Here is a 16,560-nt window from a genome sequence, read left to right on the forward strand (position 1 = left end):
TGATTGTGAAATCTCACTGTATTTTAAATGCCCCATTCTTGTATAGAAAGTTAGCGTGTGCATAGACAGACCGACTTGGACTGAACATTTGCTGTAAGAGGCAGGCGCCAGGGCCATGGAGAAGAAATGGAGGAGAGGTCTTTGGTCTTTCCTGACCACCCTAATGCCCACAAGTAAACTAGCTCAGTCACCTCGCCTATCTGCATATCAATCCACAAACCTGAAGGGTAAGTTATACCCCAGAACAAAATGCTTGTGTAATAAAAGAATAAAAGTGGGGATGAAAAATAAGAGAATGTGCAGAAACAAATAGAAAAAGAGCTTTCTTTCTTCCTTCCTCCAAACAACCTTCTATGTGTGATGGATGCTACAGCATGGCAGTCCATTTCTGCCCTGAATGCAGGTCCCCTTGGATGGGACGGAATGCCACTCCCACCACATCAGTAATAAGCCACACTTGTCCCAGGTCCTACTGAGGAATAATGCCTATTATCTGAGGTGCACCACTCTAGGAAGCCAGCTGGAACTTTTAGCAGGATGTTAAAAGGATCTGGTCACTTAACTAAGGATCAAAACAATCCCAGCTAATGTTAGGAAGCCAAGCACCAACACAACGAACCCTTACTTAGCTGAAGGCTGGGCAGCCACCGGGCAGGTGTGGACTACAGACTGTGGACTTACAACTTACACGAAAGCAGATTCGGGACGTGAGATTCTCCCTTTGCCCCCAAAAGGTAAGAGGGCTGATCTTACCAGATATACAGCATTTGTGTACTTCACAAAGAAAAAAAACACATTTAAGAATCTAACACTATAAAACTGTCCCAGTTAACTGATTCCATCTCATTTTATTCTGGCATAGAACTTGTGCTTGGTCAACAAGGGTATTTTTTAACCCCCGTTGATGGAGATTTTATAACTTTAGTCACTTGTCCAACCCAAGTATGCCCTCGGTCACCCAAACTGTCTTTATCTTTTTACATAACAGACACATTTATTTACCCTACTTCAGAGATTTTATTTATTTTTTTAACATTAGGTTTTGATAAATACAAAAGATTCACAAGTACAAAAATTTCTGGACAGCTTTGTCCAACTTTGCAGTTAAAAACAAAACAATTTTTTAAGTTGGGCAACATTTATCTCTAAATAGCTGAGTGACAGTCTTCTTGAAGTGTGGCTGTAAAAATGGTAAAACCTATATCGTGATTACGTTAATTTTTTGATGACCTCTTTTTCACTTCAGGAAATCTATCTCACGACATTTACACTGGATGGAGTCCTTACTGGCATTTTGTTACAGTCCTATTCCCCACCCCTCCAGGGCTTCAATGATGACACCTTCATTTTCCAGCCTGTGATGCTCTGACCAAGGGAAGATTCTGACACCAGCTTCTGAAGCAGGAAACACTGCATTTAACATTTACAGCTATTACCCTTTCCAATGTTACCAAAAAAAAGTTAAAAAATGCTGAAAAAGATCGATGAATGTCTCATAGTTGTGTTAGGTTTTCTTGCTGCAAGATTTAATTTACATAACCATAGTACAGATGAATTACACTTGATGAGCTTTTATGTCTCCAAAGTATTTTTTAAAAATTCTCTTGAAAAGATTAATTCTTTCTAGCTATAAAATTCTGAAGAAAAATGACGGACTGGAGCGGAGGGAGTCTGAGTGTACCTTTCTGTTTTCTTCCCGAGTAACCCGTTGGGCACAACATCTCCAATGGTCTTTGCTCAGGAGCTCTCGATGTGGCTCAGACGAAAACAACCCAAACCAAAAAAATGCACTTTATTTAATCACAGATAATAAAAATATTGCCTGAATGTCGTAAGACCAGAGAAATGCTGGAAAGCCAAATCAGAAACTGTCTCACAGTTTAGACTTTTTTTTCCTCTGCTTAATAAGAAATAAATTGTCATTGTCATCATCTTCCAAGTACCTCTCCTTTTTCTTATGCTTGCCCCGCCTGCCCTCTCTGGGCAGCTTCTCTTCTCTTGGCTTGTGGTGATGTGACTGCTGAAAGGGTCTGTGAGGCTCCTGGGTTCTGCAAGTGCCGGGAGAAGAGTGAATTTTGGGGCCCCTGGGAAAGTCCTCATCCACGTCATGACACCTGCCAGCCTTCCTGTACTTTTCCCGCTCTCTATTGTTCCTGCTCATCGATTCTTTTTGGGTTTCTTTCTTTTCTTGAGGCCACCTGTTGTTTCTCCATGAGGCCTGGCTCTTCCTCATATTGTGGTGGGACCTCTGATTTGCTGCTTCCACATGAGGCCTCTTGAACTGCCTTGGAAAATCCCCCCTTTTCTGGAGTTCTGGAAAATATAAAAGTATTTCTGCATATTGTGCAGCTAGACAGTCACACACACTTTCATAGGTCTGTAAATAACTTAGCAAAGAGGGAAGCCAGACATTTATTAATAAATGCATTAATCATATGACATTCTAAAGAGCCCTTACAAAGGTAAAAATCAGGTACTAAAAATTGTATGGTTTAGTCCTATATTATTGATTGCTAAAAATGGAAAACATTCAGAAGGCCAATGCTATTTATTTTGTTTGGTACAATTTAACTAGATTAAACAATGCAGACGAGGACCAGTGAAAGCAATAATCATCTTAACTTTGTGAAGAACGTCATGTCTGACCAATTCAAGGGACAGCCCTTGATGATAAGGTGAAGCGAGATACATAAAATGTCCTTTTGACAGTCTCAAATGACATTTCAATTACCCTCTGAAGATGAAGTCTGGCCACCGTACTTACAGGTGGATGCCACACTGTAGAGATTATTCTTCCAGGGCAGAAATTGCTGGCTTGGAGAGAGTGCACATGTGCACACATGTGTACCTTAGAGGTTTTAGGGCCAGATCTGATGTTATATTATATTTTGTCAGGACTTGGCACTCTTACTTCAAGTGTCCGAGGGTACTGATTCTGACAGGGTAGGTGGGAGATGAGGTTACAGTGAAGGATGAAAACTAACATGTCAACAGAACATTCAAAGATTAAAGAAGTGCCATCCCCCATGCCCCATGAAATGAAGTGCAAAGTAGTATATTTGGAGGAAAAAAAAATTTTAGAATATAGAGTGAAAATAAAATAAAAATTCCAATGGATCATAGCAAACCTCAAAGTAGATGTGTGCCACAGAGCTGTCAATATAACTAGTTAAAAAGGAAAACAAATGGTTTTTCTCTGATTATAAGACTTATAAACACTCATTATAGAAAACTTGGGGAATACAAAAAAGCATAAAGAAAATAAAACAGAAGCACCCATAATCCTTTAATCCAGAGATGACATTTTGGTGCATTTCTTTTTAATCTTTTAAAAAGAGCCTAGAAAAGAAAAACAAAAAGGCCAACAGAGTCGACCATGTATATAGGTCAACTAGGAAAACACATAACTGTTTTGTCCCGAAAGCAAGAAAAGCAAGAAACATAAGTTGGTAAACCATCTTAAAGTACATCACAAAGGGGAGCAGAGGTAGAGAAAGCAGGCTTACATCGTAAGATAACTGGGTGAGAAAGAACTTTATGTGAGCAACAGTAAATAAAGAAACCCCAAAGGTGTCCATGGGCCTGGAGCTCTGAGTACCTGTGGCCTGTAAGAAATGACTTCTAGGAAGCTCCAGGTAAAGCAGGTAAAGCCTTTCTTTCCATGAAAAAATACTAGAGATATACAAAGGGGAAAAACAATCGCTAGTCAAATAGAAAAATTTCAAAGAAGCCTTTAAAAATTCTTCATGTATATAGGGATAGAAGTATTTTCTGGACATTTTCTAAATGAACATTACGTTAGAAAAATGTTTATTGTGAATAGATTACAACGTAGGATTTCTGAAATGGGCACTTGATTTCTGGAGATCAAGAAAGTTCCAGTTTCTATGGTAATTATTAAAAATATTTTCTGTGCTAGCCAATGATCCCCAAGGAGGCAAAGACAGGGGGCAAAAAAGAAATTTAGGAACTACCACAAAGGTGTTTGACAAGAAGTCTAATAACATACCTTTTACTTTTCGCTTTATTCTCTGTTCTCGCTCCCGAATTTCGTATTTGTCATCATAGTAGTAGATGAATGGAGATGTTGGAAAGGTCTGGTTCAACATCCGCCTTTCTGTGCATTCCTGAAAATTGCATTTGAAATTAGGATGGCTCAAGGACACACTGTTCAGACAGCCTTTTTGCAAGATTATGGACCACTGTCTTTGGAGATGAGCCCCACATCACTGACCCCCGTGCTGGGACACTGGGAGGATCGCTCAGCCCGACACCCAATCGTGTTTACACTCTAGTTTTTCAGACTTGGATTTTCTGCCCTTATTTCTTGACCTATGAAACCTTTATCTTTTTTCAATCTCCCTTGCCAAACCCGCCCCGAGTCCGAGTTAACAGCAATGGCTGGGGTAAAGGGGGATCCCCACTACATATGCTTCATATCTCTGTTAGAGGGTTTACTTTATTTGGCCTTATGTTGTATTAGACCTTTGCTTGCCTGTCTCGTCAACAGCCTTCCATCAAGTGCTCCTCCTTTCTATTTTTCCCTTCACATTTGTAAATGTGGGTGTAAACTGTTAGCCCTCAGCTCTTTTCCCTCCACATACGTGGTTTATAACCTTATTTTAACTCAATTTTCACTGCTCATGAGGGCAGTTGATTCTTACGGTGGGGAGCAGCGTGGTGGTGGGTTGCATCTAGTTTGAAAATGCTCCTAGGTGATTTTGAACCACCCCAAAGGAACCATCTCTTCTCTTTGCTTCCCCCACTCAAGAGGGGATCACTCTTCTCTTCATCACTCTTCTCTTCATCACTCTAGGAAAGCTCCCTGCTCTCCCAACTCTGGCCTCTCTCAGCTGATAGCTCCCACTTTCACATGCTTGGCGTGAACCACGCCCCCTGTAGTAGGCTTTGTTTATCCTGACCTGCGACACATACCAATTTAGCATGTATCATTTGCCACATGATATGGTTTCTTTTTTTCTCTCCCCCCTTCTTCCGCCTTCCCCAACCCCCTCCAGTTCAAGCCCTTGTTTCTCAGCCTAGTTGTGTAGGACACAGCTCCCTGGCCCATGCTGGTATTGTGAGCCTTGTGCTCCCCCCGGCTGAGGCAGTCGGTTGCCAGTCATTGGTCAGCCATTCACAGCAGCTCTCGCTGGCCCTGGTAGCACACGGTAGTCGGTGGCAGCCCAGCTCCAGGGAGAGCTGTTGTTCACAGTCTTAGCTGTAGAGGGCACAACTCACTGGCCCATGTGGGAATCGAACCGGCGACCTTGGCTTTAGGAGCACGGCGCTCCAACCACCTGAGCCACCGGGCCAGCCCAGAAGTACACTCTTTTTGAACTCATCTTTCAGCAACCACTCCCTGCACAACAGAATGCTTTACACTCAAAGGCCACTCAGACTTACGTGTCCATAATGGCCTTCTTGACCGCAATTGTAGCAAAACGCTAAGGTTGATTGTCCAGAAGGGGTCTTCGGCTTTTTGGGTGGCCCAGGTTTGGTCTGTAACATAAACATTTGTGAGGGTTTATTCAATGTTAGAAGAAAAGTAAAATCTCATTCTTTCTAAAACAGCTCTTTTTAGGTAAGAGACCTTAGAAATACTGCCTCCTAAGGTTTAGTGTGGAGACCCCCATATTCAGATGACTGTGTATTAAACTGTGCAACATAATCACCATTCTTTTATTCTTAACATCGACGTTTGCTTCCTCCTCATTCCATTCGGCATTGCACCCATTACTGTCTTAGGTATTAGTTATCAGCTAGAAAAGAACAACAGGCTAGTAGAACATGACAGACATGTAAATAGATAATGACAGAAGAGTGTCAACACAGTGATAGAAGCGTGTACAGGTATTAATGGAGTGGTGAGGGAGATTCACCACTGGATGGGGGAAAGAAGTCTGGCACAGCTTCCCGGGAAGTACACAATTTAAATTTACTCTCAAAGAATTAGATATAAGTCAAACAAAGAATCTTCGGTAGAGGGGCCAGCAATAAACAATGGCATGCAACTAAGAAAGAGCACACACGCTGACCAAGTATAAGATGCATGACCAGGTGTAGTGAAAAATGAGGCTGGAGAGAGCAGGGTCAAAAACTGGAGGGCCTGAATGAGTCGTGTTAAGGAGCTTGGGCTTTATCCAGTGTTACGGGTAAGGTTTTCAGTATAGGAGAATAGTTAGAATAATATTTTGGAAAAGCCATTTTGGCTTGTAGCCCTAAGGAGGGTGAATATGAGCAGGAGCAGGTTAAATGCAGTGAGAAAGACCAAGGAGGTGGCTGCTAGGGGTTCTGGGTGAGGTGAGGAGGGCCTAACCTACAAGAGTGACAGGGATAAGGAAAAGGGGACAGATTTGGGAAACACATTAGGAAATAAAACTGGCATCACTTGAACATTGAAGACATACAGGGAATGAGAGAAAGGAGAAATTAGGATGCTTTCCAGGCTTCTAATTTGGGTGACTTGTGTGAATATATAGTGGTGCCAACAATTGATTCAGAAAAGGTAGCAAAAGAAGGAGGAGCCAATTTAGAGGGAAAGATGAAGTCTGTCTTGGATTTTGGGTATCTGGGTGGAGATGTCCATCACGCAGTTGTCTACGTAAGATTAAAGCTTAGGGAACACGTGTCTGAAGATTAGATCTGAAAGTAATCTGCTTAATAGTGGAGGCTGAAATGACCAGAGTGAACAGGATGAGCAGCAACGAAAAGTGCCTGTAAACTTGGACGTGTAGTGGGTGAAGGAAAAGCAGGAGAAGAGGTGCTAGAGAGGGACAGGGATCAGATCACTTAGGGCTTTATACACCAGGGTGAAGAGCGTTGGCTTTAAGTGGCATCAGAAGGTACTTTGAAGCGAATGGTAGGTGCTCAATAACTAGTTGGCAACTATGAGCAGACTATAACCGATGATAAAAAGAACAAGCCACACTTCCAAATAATAAATGTTCTCTGAAAAACTGATCTATGTCTATAAATTTTTCTACTTGTTTGTGCAAATATATGGCAATTTATCTCTGAGGCAAGAGTTCCAGATTCATTCACGAGAAAGAAAATATGCTATGGTTATTCCACTGGAATAAGAGATTCCTTTGGCTCAAATCCTATGGAAAAGGACAAGATGAATCAGGAAGTAATGATGGGGGAGGGGGGAGAACTGGTAAGAATCAAATTGCAGGGATATCGAGACACTGGAACTTGACTTGATTGGTATAGACACAAGTAGGGACTTTCTCACGGGAGTGGCCACCTGTACCCCCACCGCAATTCTGGCTTCTCCTTCGGAGTACAGACCACAGGAAGTCTGATGTGAAAAGTGCCATGGAGTTTTTTGTTTTTTTTTAAAGGAGTGAAGCAGGATAGGGGAACCAGTGGGAGAGAGCTTAGCTGTTTTAAATAGGGTGGTCAGGAAGGTCTTACTAAGAAGATGACATTTAAGCCAAGAGGGGAAGGAGTGCGCCATGTTTATCTGGGGGAAGAGTGGTATAGGCAGATGGAACAGTATTGGGACTACCTGTAATTTCCTCAACCTTAGGCAATAAAGTCAGAGAAATTCCATAAGGCTTTTGCTCTGTGTTCTCAATCAGTAGCAGAGGTTTTTGGTGTTCATATCTACTTTAAACAACTCTATTGGCTGCGTAACTTATTTCAACTCACTTAAATTTTGCAGTGTTTAACTCATTTACTACCTATTTATTGAACACTTACTGTGTTCTAGGTCAGATGCTGGCAAACTTTTCCAGTAAAGAGCCAGATAGTAAATATTTCAGCTCGATGGGCCATATGGCCTGTGTCATAACTCTGCCCCTGTAGCATGAAAAGCAGCCACAGATAATCTGTAAACAGATGTGCCCAGCAGTGTTCCCATAAAACTTTATTTACAGACACTGAATTTTGAATTTTATGCAATTTTTACGTGTTGCAAAATATTCTTTTTTTTTTTTTTTTTTAACCATTTAAAAATGTGAAAACCATTCTTACCTGTGGGCCATACAAAAACAGGCAGTGGGCCAGATGTGACCTGTGGGCCATAGTTTGACACCACTTATTCTAGTCTGTTGGCATACGGGTACACAGTAGACAAACAAAGAACCCTGCCCTCAAGCACCTTACATGCTAGCAATGGGGAGGCTGATAATAAACACGATAAAGAACCAGTTTAGTACACCAGAAGGTGAAACAGGGAAAGGGGATCAGGAGAACTGGCAGTACTAACTGAAGGTGGCCTTTCCTCTGAGAGAGAGGATGGGAATGAATCACTGGAGAGTTGTGCAGTAATGTGACTCTCCCTGCTCACTGCTGTACCCTACATCCTGGAACAGGGCCAGGCATGTAGTAGTTTAATAAATATTAATAATGAGGTAACGCACATGTCAAGTACATGGCCCATAATGAGCATCCCATATATTTGAGTCACTAAAGGACAATCTGTAAAACTATTCTTTGATCTGTTAAAAAGCCCCCCCTAAGTGTGTCCCCTACACTGAGAGTGTGGTACATACTCTAGCGGAATCAGGAAGGAGTGAGGAATACGGAGAATAGGAATTCGGTCTTACAGTACCAGGGATAAAGAGATCCTTTTTAATTTGGAAAGCATGTTCCATGTTGACACTTACTTTATTTTGAAAGTAATCTCATTTAAAAAGCCTCAAATTTAGCCCCACTGCTCATTTATGACCCTGGATGAAGTGTAGACATTGGGATGTTCGTTCATCTGAATAATGTCACTGGTTAAAAACTTCCATTATTACTAATAAAAATAGCAACAGTATGTATAGTGTGCTATGAAGTTCTAAACTGTTTCACAATAATTAATTAGTAAATGACATGACAAACGCTATCTACACACTCTCATTTTAATAACTACCATGTGCCAGGACTTAATAGGAATGAAATCAGCCTAGATCTTGCCTAATTAGAGAACATTTCTGTATGAGAATACAGTTCTGAAAACTCAATAATGATTTCCAGTGGACAAGTTTTCATACTATGATCTAACAAAAATCTTACAGCTATTTAAAGTGTTAGAAATATAAATTTGTGACTCAATACTTCTGCCTTGGAGCATGTCTTTATTTTTAATTAACAGTAAAGGTCCAATTTAAAGTAGAATGTGTCGACTGATTAGCTCTAAGTTCAGTGTTCTGTCACACATATCTGTACTGATGGAAAGTTAAGTGCAGGGAACAAATGTAGCTCTTTCGAACTTTTTTTTTAAGTTAAAAATGTATCTAAAGACTTTCACCTAATAGATACCAAATGAACTCTTTATGAAAGCAGCTCTTTTACTTTATTATTATTTTTTTTTGTTACAGACATTTAAATAATCTATATTTGTAGGGTGATATCTTAGAGATTACTTTACTATCCATATATAGAAGTAATAACCTGGTAGATAGCATTACCTATGAAAGGTCCGTCCCATCTGCTATTCTTGCTGAAAGCTTTTCATGCACCAGTAAACTCAGTAAATATCAGAAGATAAAGCAAAAGCCTACCACACCACGGATTTACTCCTAATGTCTCCTCAAAGTGCAGCCCGATGCAACGATTACAAATGATTTTCTTCTAATGTCATTTTACATAACCCTTTTTTCTGCATGAGTAGTTAGTACGGAATGAATGAATGAATGCCATTAAAACAGTTAATCATTATCTGGGACACTGGCCTTACTCCCTTCACTAGTAGGAATCTCCATGACAAAGGCCAAGAGATCAAAACGCCAGAGCTGCCTCAGTGTCCTTTTTCTAACAGTAATTTTTAATGCAAATGAACCTGCTGGGCATCTCCCTCTGTGACCTTGAACTGCCCTTATCTAAACTGACTTTGATCCAATGAGGGCTTGCATCTTGTTAAAGCTCATTACTATATAGGCTATACAATCAATTTCACTAATTAAAGAGAATTTTCTATTCTTGTGACCAAAAAATGGACTTATTTTTATAATCACACATATGCTTAAAGACCAGACTATGTTTTTATTTATTAATCCAATTTGTTATATGAACATATATTAAAAAGCAAATATAGTAAGTAACTCTGGTAAATGTATTCACGACCAAATGTAACGTGAAGTAAAGTACTGAGTAAAGTGCTGAGCTTAGCTCCAGTCTTTCTGCACAAGTCACATTTGGGCTTACACCTCTTAAATACATATGCTTTTCATACTTGAGAACCTTATTCTTTCAAAGTATTTTCAATCAAGTTATTCTTTCAATAAACTCACTAATAGCACAAGCCTCCCCCAATATTCATGTATTTTAAAAAAAAATCTAACCCAAGTAATCAAAAATAACTTCTCAAGAAAAATGTTACCCCAAACCAAAAGCTTGGCATCAAAGTCAAGGACCATTAGTTGAAGAAGGGACCTAATGGTATGAATTTGGCATTTAAGCAGAATAAAAGTTTGAATGAAAAATATACTTCTTTTCTTGTTTAAAGATATTATTTTGACTGCCTACTCTGGAGATCAGCTATTGTTTTCTAAGTAGTTGGATTTTACAAAGAGTAGGAAGGGAAAAAAGAACGGATGCCGTCCCTTGCCTTTGGTAACATTTACAACATAAACGCCAGCAGAAATGAACCAGTACATAGTCAAGAAAAATCACGTCTGTGGCTTAAATGAATTAAAGGAAGAAATGTAAAAGTTGGGCAGTTTTGCAGTGAACTGCACCAAAGCTGAGTGCGTGAGAAGGCAAAATGATGATCTTCTATGACCAAAGATCCAAATAATGCCGCCCTACCTTCCCAGTGTTTTCCCGGGGTGAGTCTTCAGACCTGGGGATCTGAACCTCATATCTGTCCCAACCATGGTTTCCGACAAAGCCTTCCACTTGCACAGCATTCTGGCAAATATTCACAGTATTACTTCCCTGTGAGGAATACTGGGAGGCATTTTCACCCCAAGCGAAAGGCTTTGAAATTATTTTGAAACAAAGCTTCCTTTACGAAGTTCTTTAAGCCGGTATTTTTTTCTCAGTGAAAAAAAGAATTCAATTGTATTCTAGGGGACATTGCCACTAATTTCCCCTACATTCTAAAAATGCCATTAAAAGCACCGTATATAATGACGTACCTGTATTTTCTATGTGTTAAAAAAAACGATGTCATGTACCCAACAGACTCCCAATCCATCAGGTAATTCCTTAATTAGGCAGATTTTTGAAACATGTATTATGTACACAACAGACCGGAACGTCTCCTTTGGAGCATTTTCTAGTCTATCGGGTGATTACATCATTAAGCCACACATGCTACGTAGAAAAAAATCCTTATGAAAATTCATGAAAAAATGTACAGCACATCATTAGCATGCAGCAGACGTGCATGCTTTTGATATTTTCTCTGTTAAAGAAAGACTACATGAAGTAATTAGTCCAGGTCATGAAAACATGAAAAAGGTACCAGACACTGGTGAAAATGAAAATTGCAAAAAATGGTATCTCTCATAGTTAAGCTGAGAGTAATTTGCTTTATTGGAAAACGATTCTAAAACAGTGTTCATTTGAATTACAGCAGAATAAAGAGTGTCGCTTTATTGATTTGTTATTTTCTCTAAACACGTAACTTCCTCTGTACCCCTCTTTCAGATACTCATAACTTTTACAATCCAGTGGGTTCTAGATTGAACACGACCAGTGGTTAAGACCATTAATTATTCAAGGCCTTGCAGTATTGTATATCTGTATTCTCATATCTTCATCTTATGTAACCAAGAGTGTAAGGGATTGCATGAGTGTATCTTTTTTAGCAAGTCAAAGCTACGCTAAAGTAATACACATAGAGGTAAATTGTTGGTGTAACTATCAGTAGTGAAAAGATTATGTATTAACAACATTAAGTGTAAGGCAACATTTAAAAGAAAATATTTGAAGACTAAAAGAAATGAAACACAAGTTTTATAAAAACAAGCTATTAAACTTACTAATTTATGATTTTGTTTTATAAATGAGATTCTCTGCCTCGCCCCCCCCAACCAACACAAAAAAAGAAAACCTCAGGAAGCGAGAACAATGAACATATGCAAGACAGTACGGATCACAGTAATTCACTCCCTGAATGCTCCAAATCTTCATGGCTTAAAAATGCATCCCAATTTTCTCCAAAGGTAGTGGCATTTATTCACTGGGCCATAGCTAATTTTACATGGAATGCAAAAATGTTAGTTTAAGTTTAATTTACTACCCTATTTAAATATTTCCAATGTAGCTCTCAAACGGCAGAGTTATCCCTCGTCTATTTTAATTTTAAAGTAAGTTAGCAAAGGCTTCCTTCTTAATCCCCAGAGACTACCTACATAGTGACACAAACGCACAAATTTATGACAGCAACATAAATGCTCTTCTGAAGCAATGTGCAACATTAAGTGAAAATCATTTCCTGGAAAGATATTATAGGTATCTATATTTTATTTGCCATCTTAAACATATCTGGGTCTTTATGGCCTTATTTTAAAAATGTATTTCCTTTTTATATTTCCTGGTGCAAATGGACTGCATAAATAAGCAATGTGCTATGAGGCTTCAGACCAGCCGATAAAACCTTTCAATTTTCATGCCAGCTTCTTCTTTTGTAATTCAAATCCGCCTGGAAACTGGCAGCTCTGAAAACTGAAACAAGCACTGCCACAAATACCTTGTAATGCTATCGACCTTGTCTGCCCATGCAGTGAGAAAGGGGGATGCGTATGTGTCTGCAGCCATCCAGATAACACAACTCATTTTTTTTTTGGGGGGGGGGCGGGGTGGGGATAACAGAAGCCAGCCCCAGACTGTGTACCAAAAGCAGTCATTACCAGGCGCACTGGAGAATAAGTCTCTTCAAAATACACAGTGCATTTAAAAACCATATATGAGGCTGAGCCACTGCTGTCATTACCAATTTTAATTTAGCTCCTTCAGTTTGCCAGCCAGATAAACTCTTTAGTGCTGTTTTTTAATCTATTTGCCACATTTTATGTTTAAGATTATAGTAATATGGACAGGAGAAGGAATCACTTTTAGGGGAAATAAAGAAATAGATCCGCTTATCGGCGCCCATCAGAAAGTTCATTAATCAGCCAGGCTTTGTGCCCTCTAAATTGAAAGGTTAAATAATCCTCTCAGGAATATTTCTCGGCCCCTCCGCCAATTGTCCGGAGAGGAGCTGCCATTCATAGCACGCGGGATCGGTGACAGGGTATCTTACCACTGTTTGGACCCCAAACAATGATGGACAAATGGCCTGGTTTACAAAGAACCTTTTAGTACATGGATGGAAAGGACCACAAGCTTTGATGCACGGTGGAGGGATGAGAGAGATGTGGAGACAGGATGTGGGGGGAAGGGACAGAAAAGAACACATACATGTGTGAATCCATGGATATTTTTTTATCTGAATGTTCACTGGGGTGGACTATAAAACACAGAAACCACATTAATATACATCTTCCGACCATATGAAGTTCTTAACATATTCAAATCTGCTTATATATTTTGCATACAATTGTACATAAACCATCCCCGAAAAATTGTAGAGTAACAGAACTGTATAGCTTTATTCTATTTATTAGCTAATACACAGGGAACCCAAATAAAACTCCAAGATTTTCATTTTTACCATAACTCCACATGACTTACAACACACAGCACTCCCCGTCCCCACACCCCAACGCTGCTTATTCTACTGAAAAATGCTCTTAACCATCAGTCACAAAGGCTGGGAATTCCACAGCTGTAAGGACCAGTTTAAAAAGGGGGAAGTGGTGCTTTTTCGCATTTACAATATGCACCATCTTAGTTCCTGCTTGTCTTAAAATAAAGAACAAACACGGAATAGGAATGCTCTTTGAAAGCATACAAATCCCATGCACTGAGAGAGTGTTTAATTTTGTGTTGTCTTTTTTGCTGGCCCTCTATACCAGTACGTGTGGGCGTCTGCAAAACAACTGCCCAACTTCAACATTCTCCTGGGAAATCTGGCTAGTTTCTGGCACCAATCGTGTGGAGGCATGAAACAGTTTCACCTGAAGTGTAAAAAACTCATATGCTATTTGTTTCATTCCTCATCTGATTAACATAAACCCTCTACCCTTAGCAGAAACTATTATAATTGGTGTGTGTGTGAGAATTATTCAATTTCATATTATTCTCATTATTTACAGAGGAAGCAAAGATTTATGTAATTTCATTTGCCTATGATAGATAACTATATTTAGATGAAACTGAAGTTTACCACTTAAGAATTACACATTTATTAACTTAATATATTTTTCAAAATGATATCATCGTATCCTTATATGGTACATAGTTTGCAGTACATTTTCATTAGAAGCAGTAGCCTAAAGATTTTTGTGATTTACTCTTAAATGTCTTTATGACTTTTAAGCAAATCAAATTAAGAAAACAATTTGTTTGACATATTTAATTAAAAGTTACTCACCTACGTTTCTAGAAAAGAAGACAAGCATAAATAATTAGAAAATAAAAACTGAGGTAAATAATTTCATTAACAAAAAACACTGCTTGTGTTTAAATTTTAATAACTACAAGAAGGAAACATTTTTAGGAGACAGAGAGTAAAAAGGACATTATGATTCTCCTCATCTTAGGCAAACAACAGTCTTCTCAAAAGACATTAATCTGAGTTTGGGCTATTAGTCCAGAGGTCATCACTACAGGTGTGAGGACTCTCTGGGTTTGCTATATTGGAGCTTACACAGTGTTAAACACAGGCTCTGTGCTAGGTATTGTGCCAAGTACTTTCCATTTATCATCTCATTGCATATTTACAACAACCAAGAAAACACTATGCCCATTTATCAGATGAAGAAACTGAGGATTTTAGAAGATAAATATTTTAACTAGGTTTGCACATCTAGTAAATGAAAGAGCCAGAATTTGAAGCGATGTCTGATCCCAAAGCAGGCAATCTTTTTCCTGTATTATGATAAAAAACATTCCCTAATCATTTCCTCAGAAATAAGTCTGTCCTTCCAGCCCAATTTTATAGAATGTCTTTCTAAGGACTTCAGTAAAACGAGGAGGAAATACGGTATAACTATAAATAAAGGAAATGTTGAGAGATCCAAGAAAGACAAAACTGAGATTTTTATCATATAAACAAACTTAAGGAACTATTCAAAACGTAATTCCCCTAACTGAAAGGCATGTGGGATAATCCATAAATACATGTAAAGGAAAAATGTCTATGTAAAATGAATATTTATAGACATGGGTATATTACAAAATTATAAAGATGACCTTATAATATATCTAACAGATTTGGTGCTATATGATTTTTGAAAAAAGGAATGAAAATGGGATAGCTTTATTACCATCTGATTCATAAATGTGAATTCTTTTTACAAAGCTAATGCAGATTTCTACAGATTATTCCCATGGAATAATTCTTGTTTTTGAAATGTGATCTCCCAGTATATTGGTACACCAATTAAGGTGAAGGTCTACTATTTTAATTCCAAAGACATTAAATTTTGTTGTTGTTGTTAAATGTTCTCTAAACATAGAGCATTTTCCTCCATACAATATTTATGATATTTCTAAGAAACCCAGAGTTATTGGTCTTGGAGGAACATTGCTGAGCTCAAAATAGCTGTAAGAAAATACTTACAAATGTATGAACACATAACTCTCGTGACTTTCTGGGATGTGGGGATCAAAAGGCAAATGAATTTCGATAAAATCTGACTGATTTTCTCAACAATTCATTAACTTAAAGTCATTTAAGAAATTTAGGTTTTAAAACCATAAACTTAATTCACTTTAAGTTTACTACTGTAGCTTATACCATAATAGGAAACATAACACTAGCTCAGAGAGATTGTTCGTGTCAACAAGTCCAGGGCTTCTTTCAGGAGTCTTTTCCTGCAGATTACTCAAACGATTAACCAAGGTTACGGTTGATTATGACTGTATCTAAGTGATTCCTAAATACTTAAGACCCATTAGGAATTACTGTAATCTACCACGTCATTCACATGTCTGACTACTAAAAGGAATGTTTTAATGCAAATATCATTGGTCCAGTATACTTTACTTTTATTCTTTCACTGAAATGTCCAGAGAAGATTATAACAAGCTCAATCACCTGGAATATATTTATTTAAGGAATGGCATGAGTCACCTGTTCAAAGTACATATGAAAAAGAATCCCTCAAATATGCTAAATTTATTCTCCATAATATTTTTTTGCTCATTCTATATCGTTAACATGACAAAGAATAGGTACCACTCAATATTTCAGATTTTTAAACTACAATTTACTATGTAGTCAGATACTGTGCTGTGTTACACTGCATGAATTTTGAAAATTTTCAGGCTACCTGTTTATATTCACTTTGTCATAATAAGGACACTATTTCAAAGTGTAAAGTTGAAAGAAAAACTATGTAGTTTTCTTTGGGATTATATGAATAACATATGTGCTTTTTAAGGATAAGAAAGAAAAGATTTTAAAAATCTATGTATACTAAAATTATAAATACTTCGAAATGGAATTTCACTACCACAAAATTTAAGCATCAAGAAGAAACTGCCCCTATAATGACTAACTATAATTCC

General features: G+C 38.3%; 1 protein-coding gene across 3 annotated transcripts in view; it reads right to left on the reverse strand.

Moving 5' to 3' along the window:
- Positions 1-993: 993 nt before the first annotated feature.
- ZCCHC7 (zinc finger CCHC-type containing 7) overlaps positions 994-16,560 on the reverse strand; it is a 191,046-nt gene continuing 175,479 nt past the window's right edge. For all 3 annotated transcript variants that reach the window (XM_019729125.3, XM_019729120.3, XM_019729121.3), the window contains exons 7-9: positions 5,407-5,502; positions 4,010-4,127; positions 994-2,313 (exon numbers count right to left, since the gene is read on the reverse strand). In XM_019729125.3, the coding sequence (XP_019584684.3) occupies positions 1,874-2,313; positions 4,010-4,127; positions 5,407-5,502 (654 nt within the window). In that variant the 3' untranslated portion in view covers positions 994-1,873. The remainder of the gene's footprint in view (positions 2,314-4,009; positions 4,128-5,406; positions 5,503-16,560) is intronic.

Source organism: Rhinolophus sinicus, chromosome 16 (genome assembly GCF_057876585.1).
Source record: "Rhinolophus sinicus isolate RSI-liver-muscle chromosome 16, RSI-T2T, whole genome shotgun sequence".
Taxonomy (NCBI): Eukaryota; Metazoa; Chordata; class Mammalia; order Chiroptera; family Rhinolophidae; genus Rhinolophus; species Rhinolophus sinicus.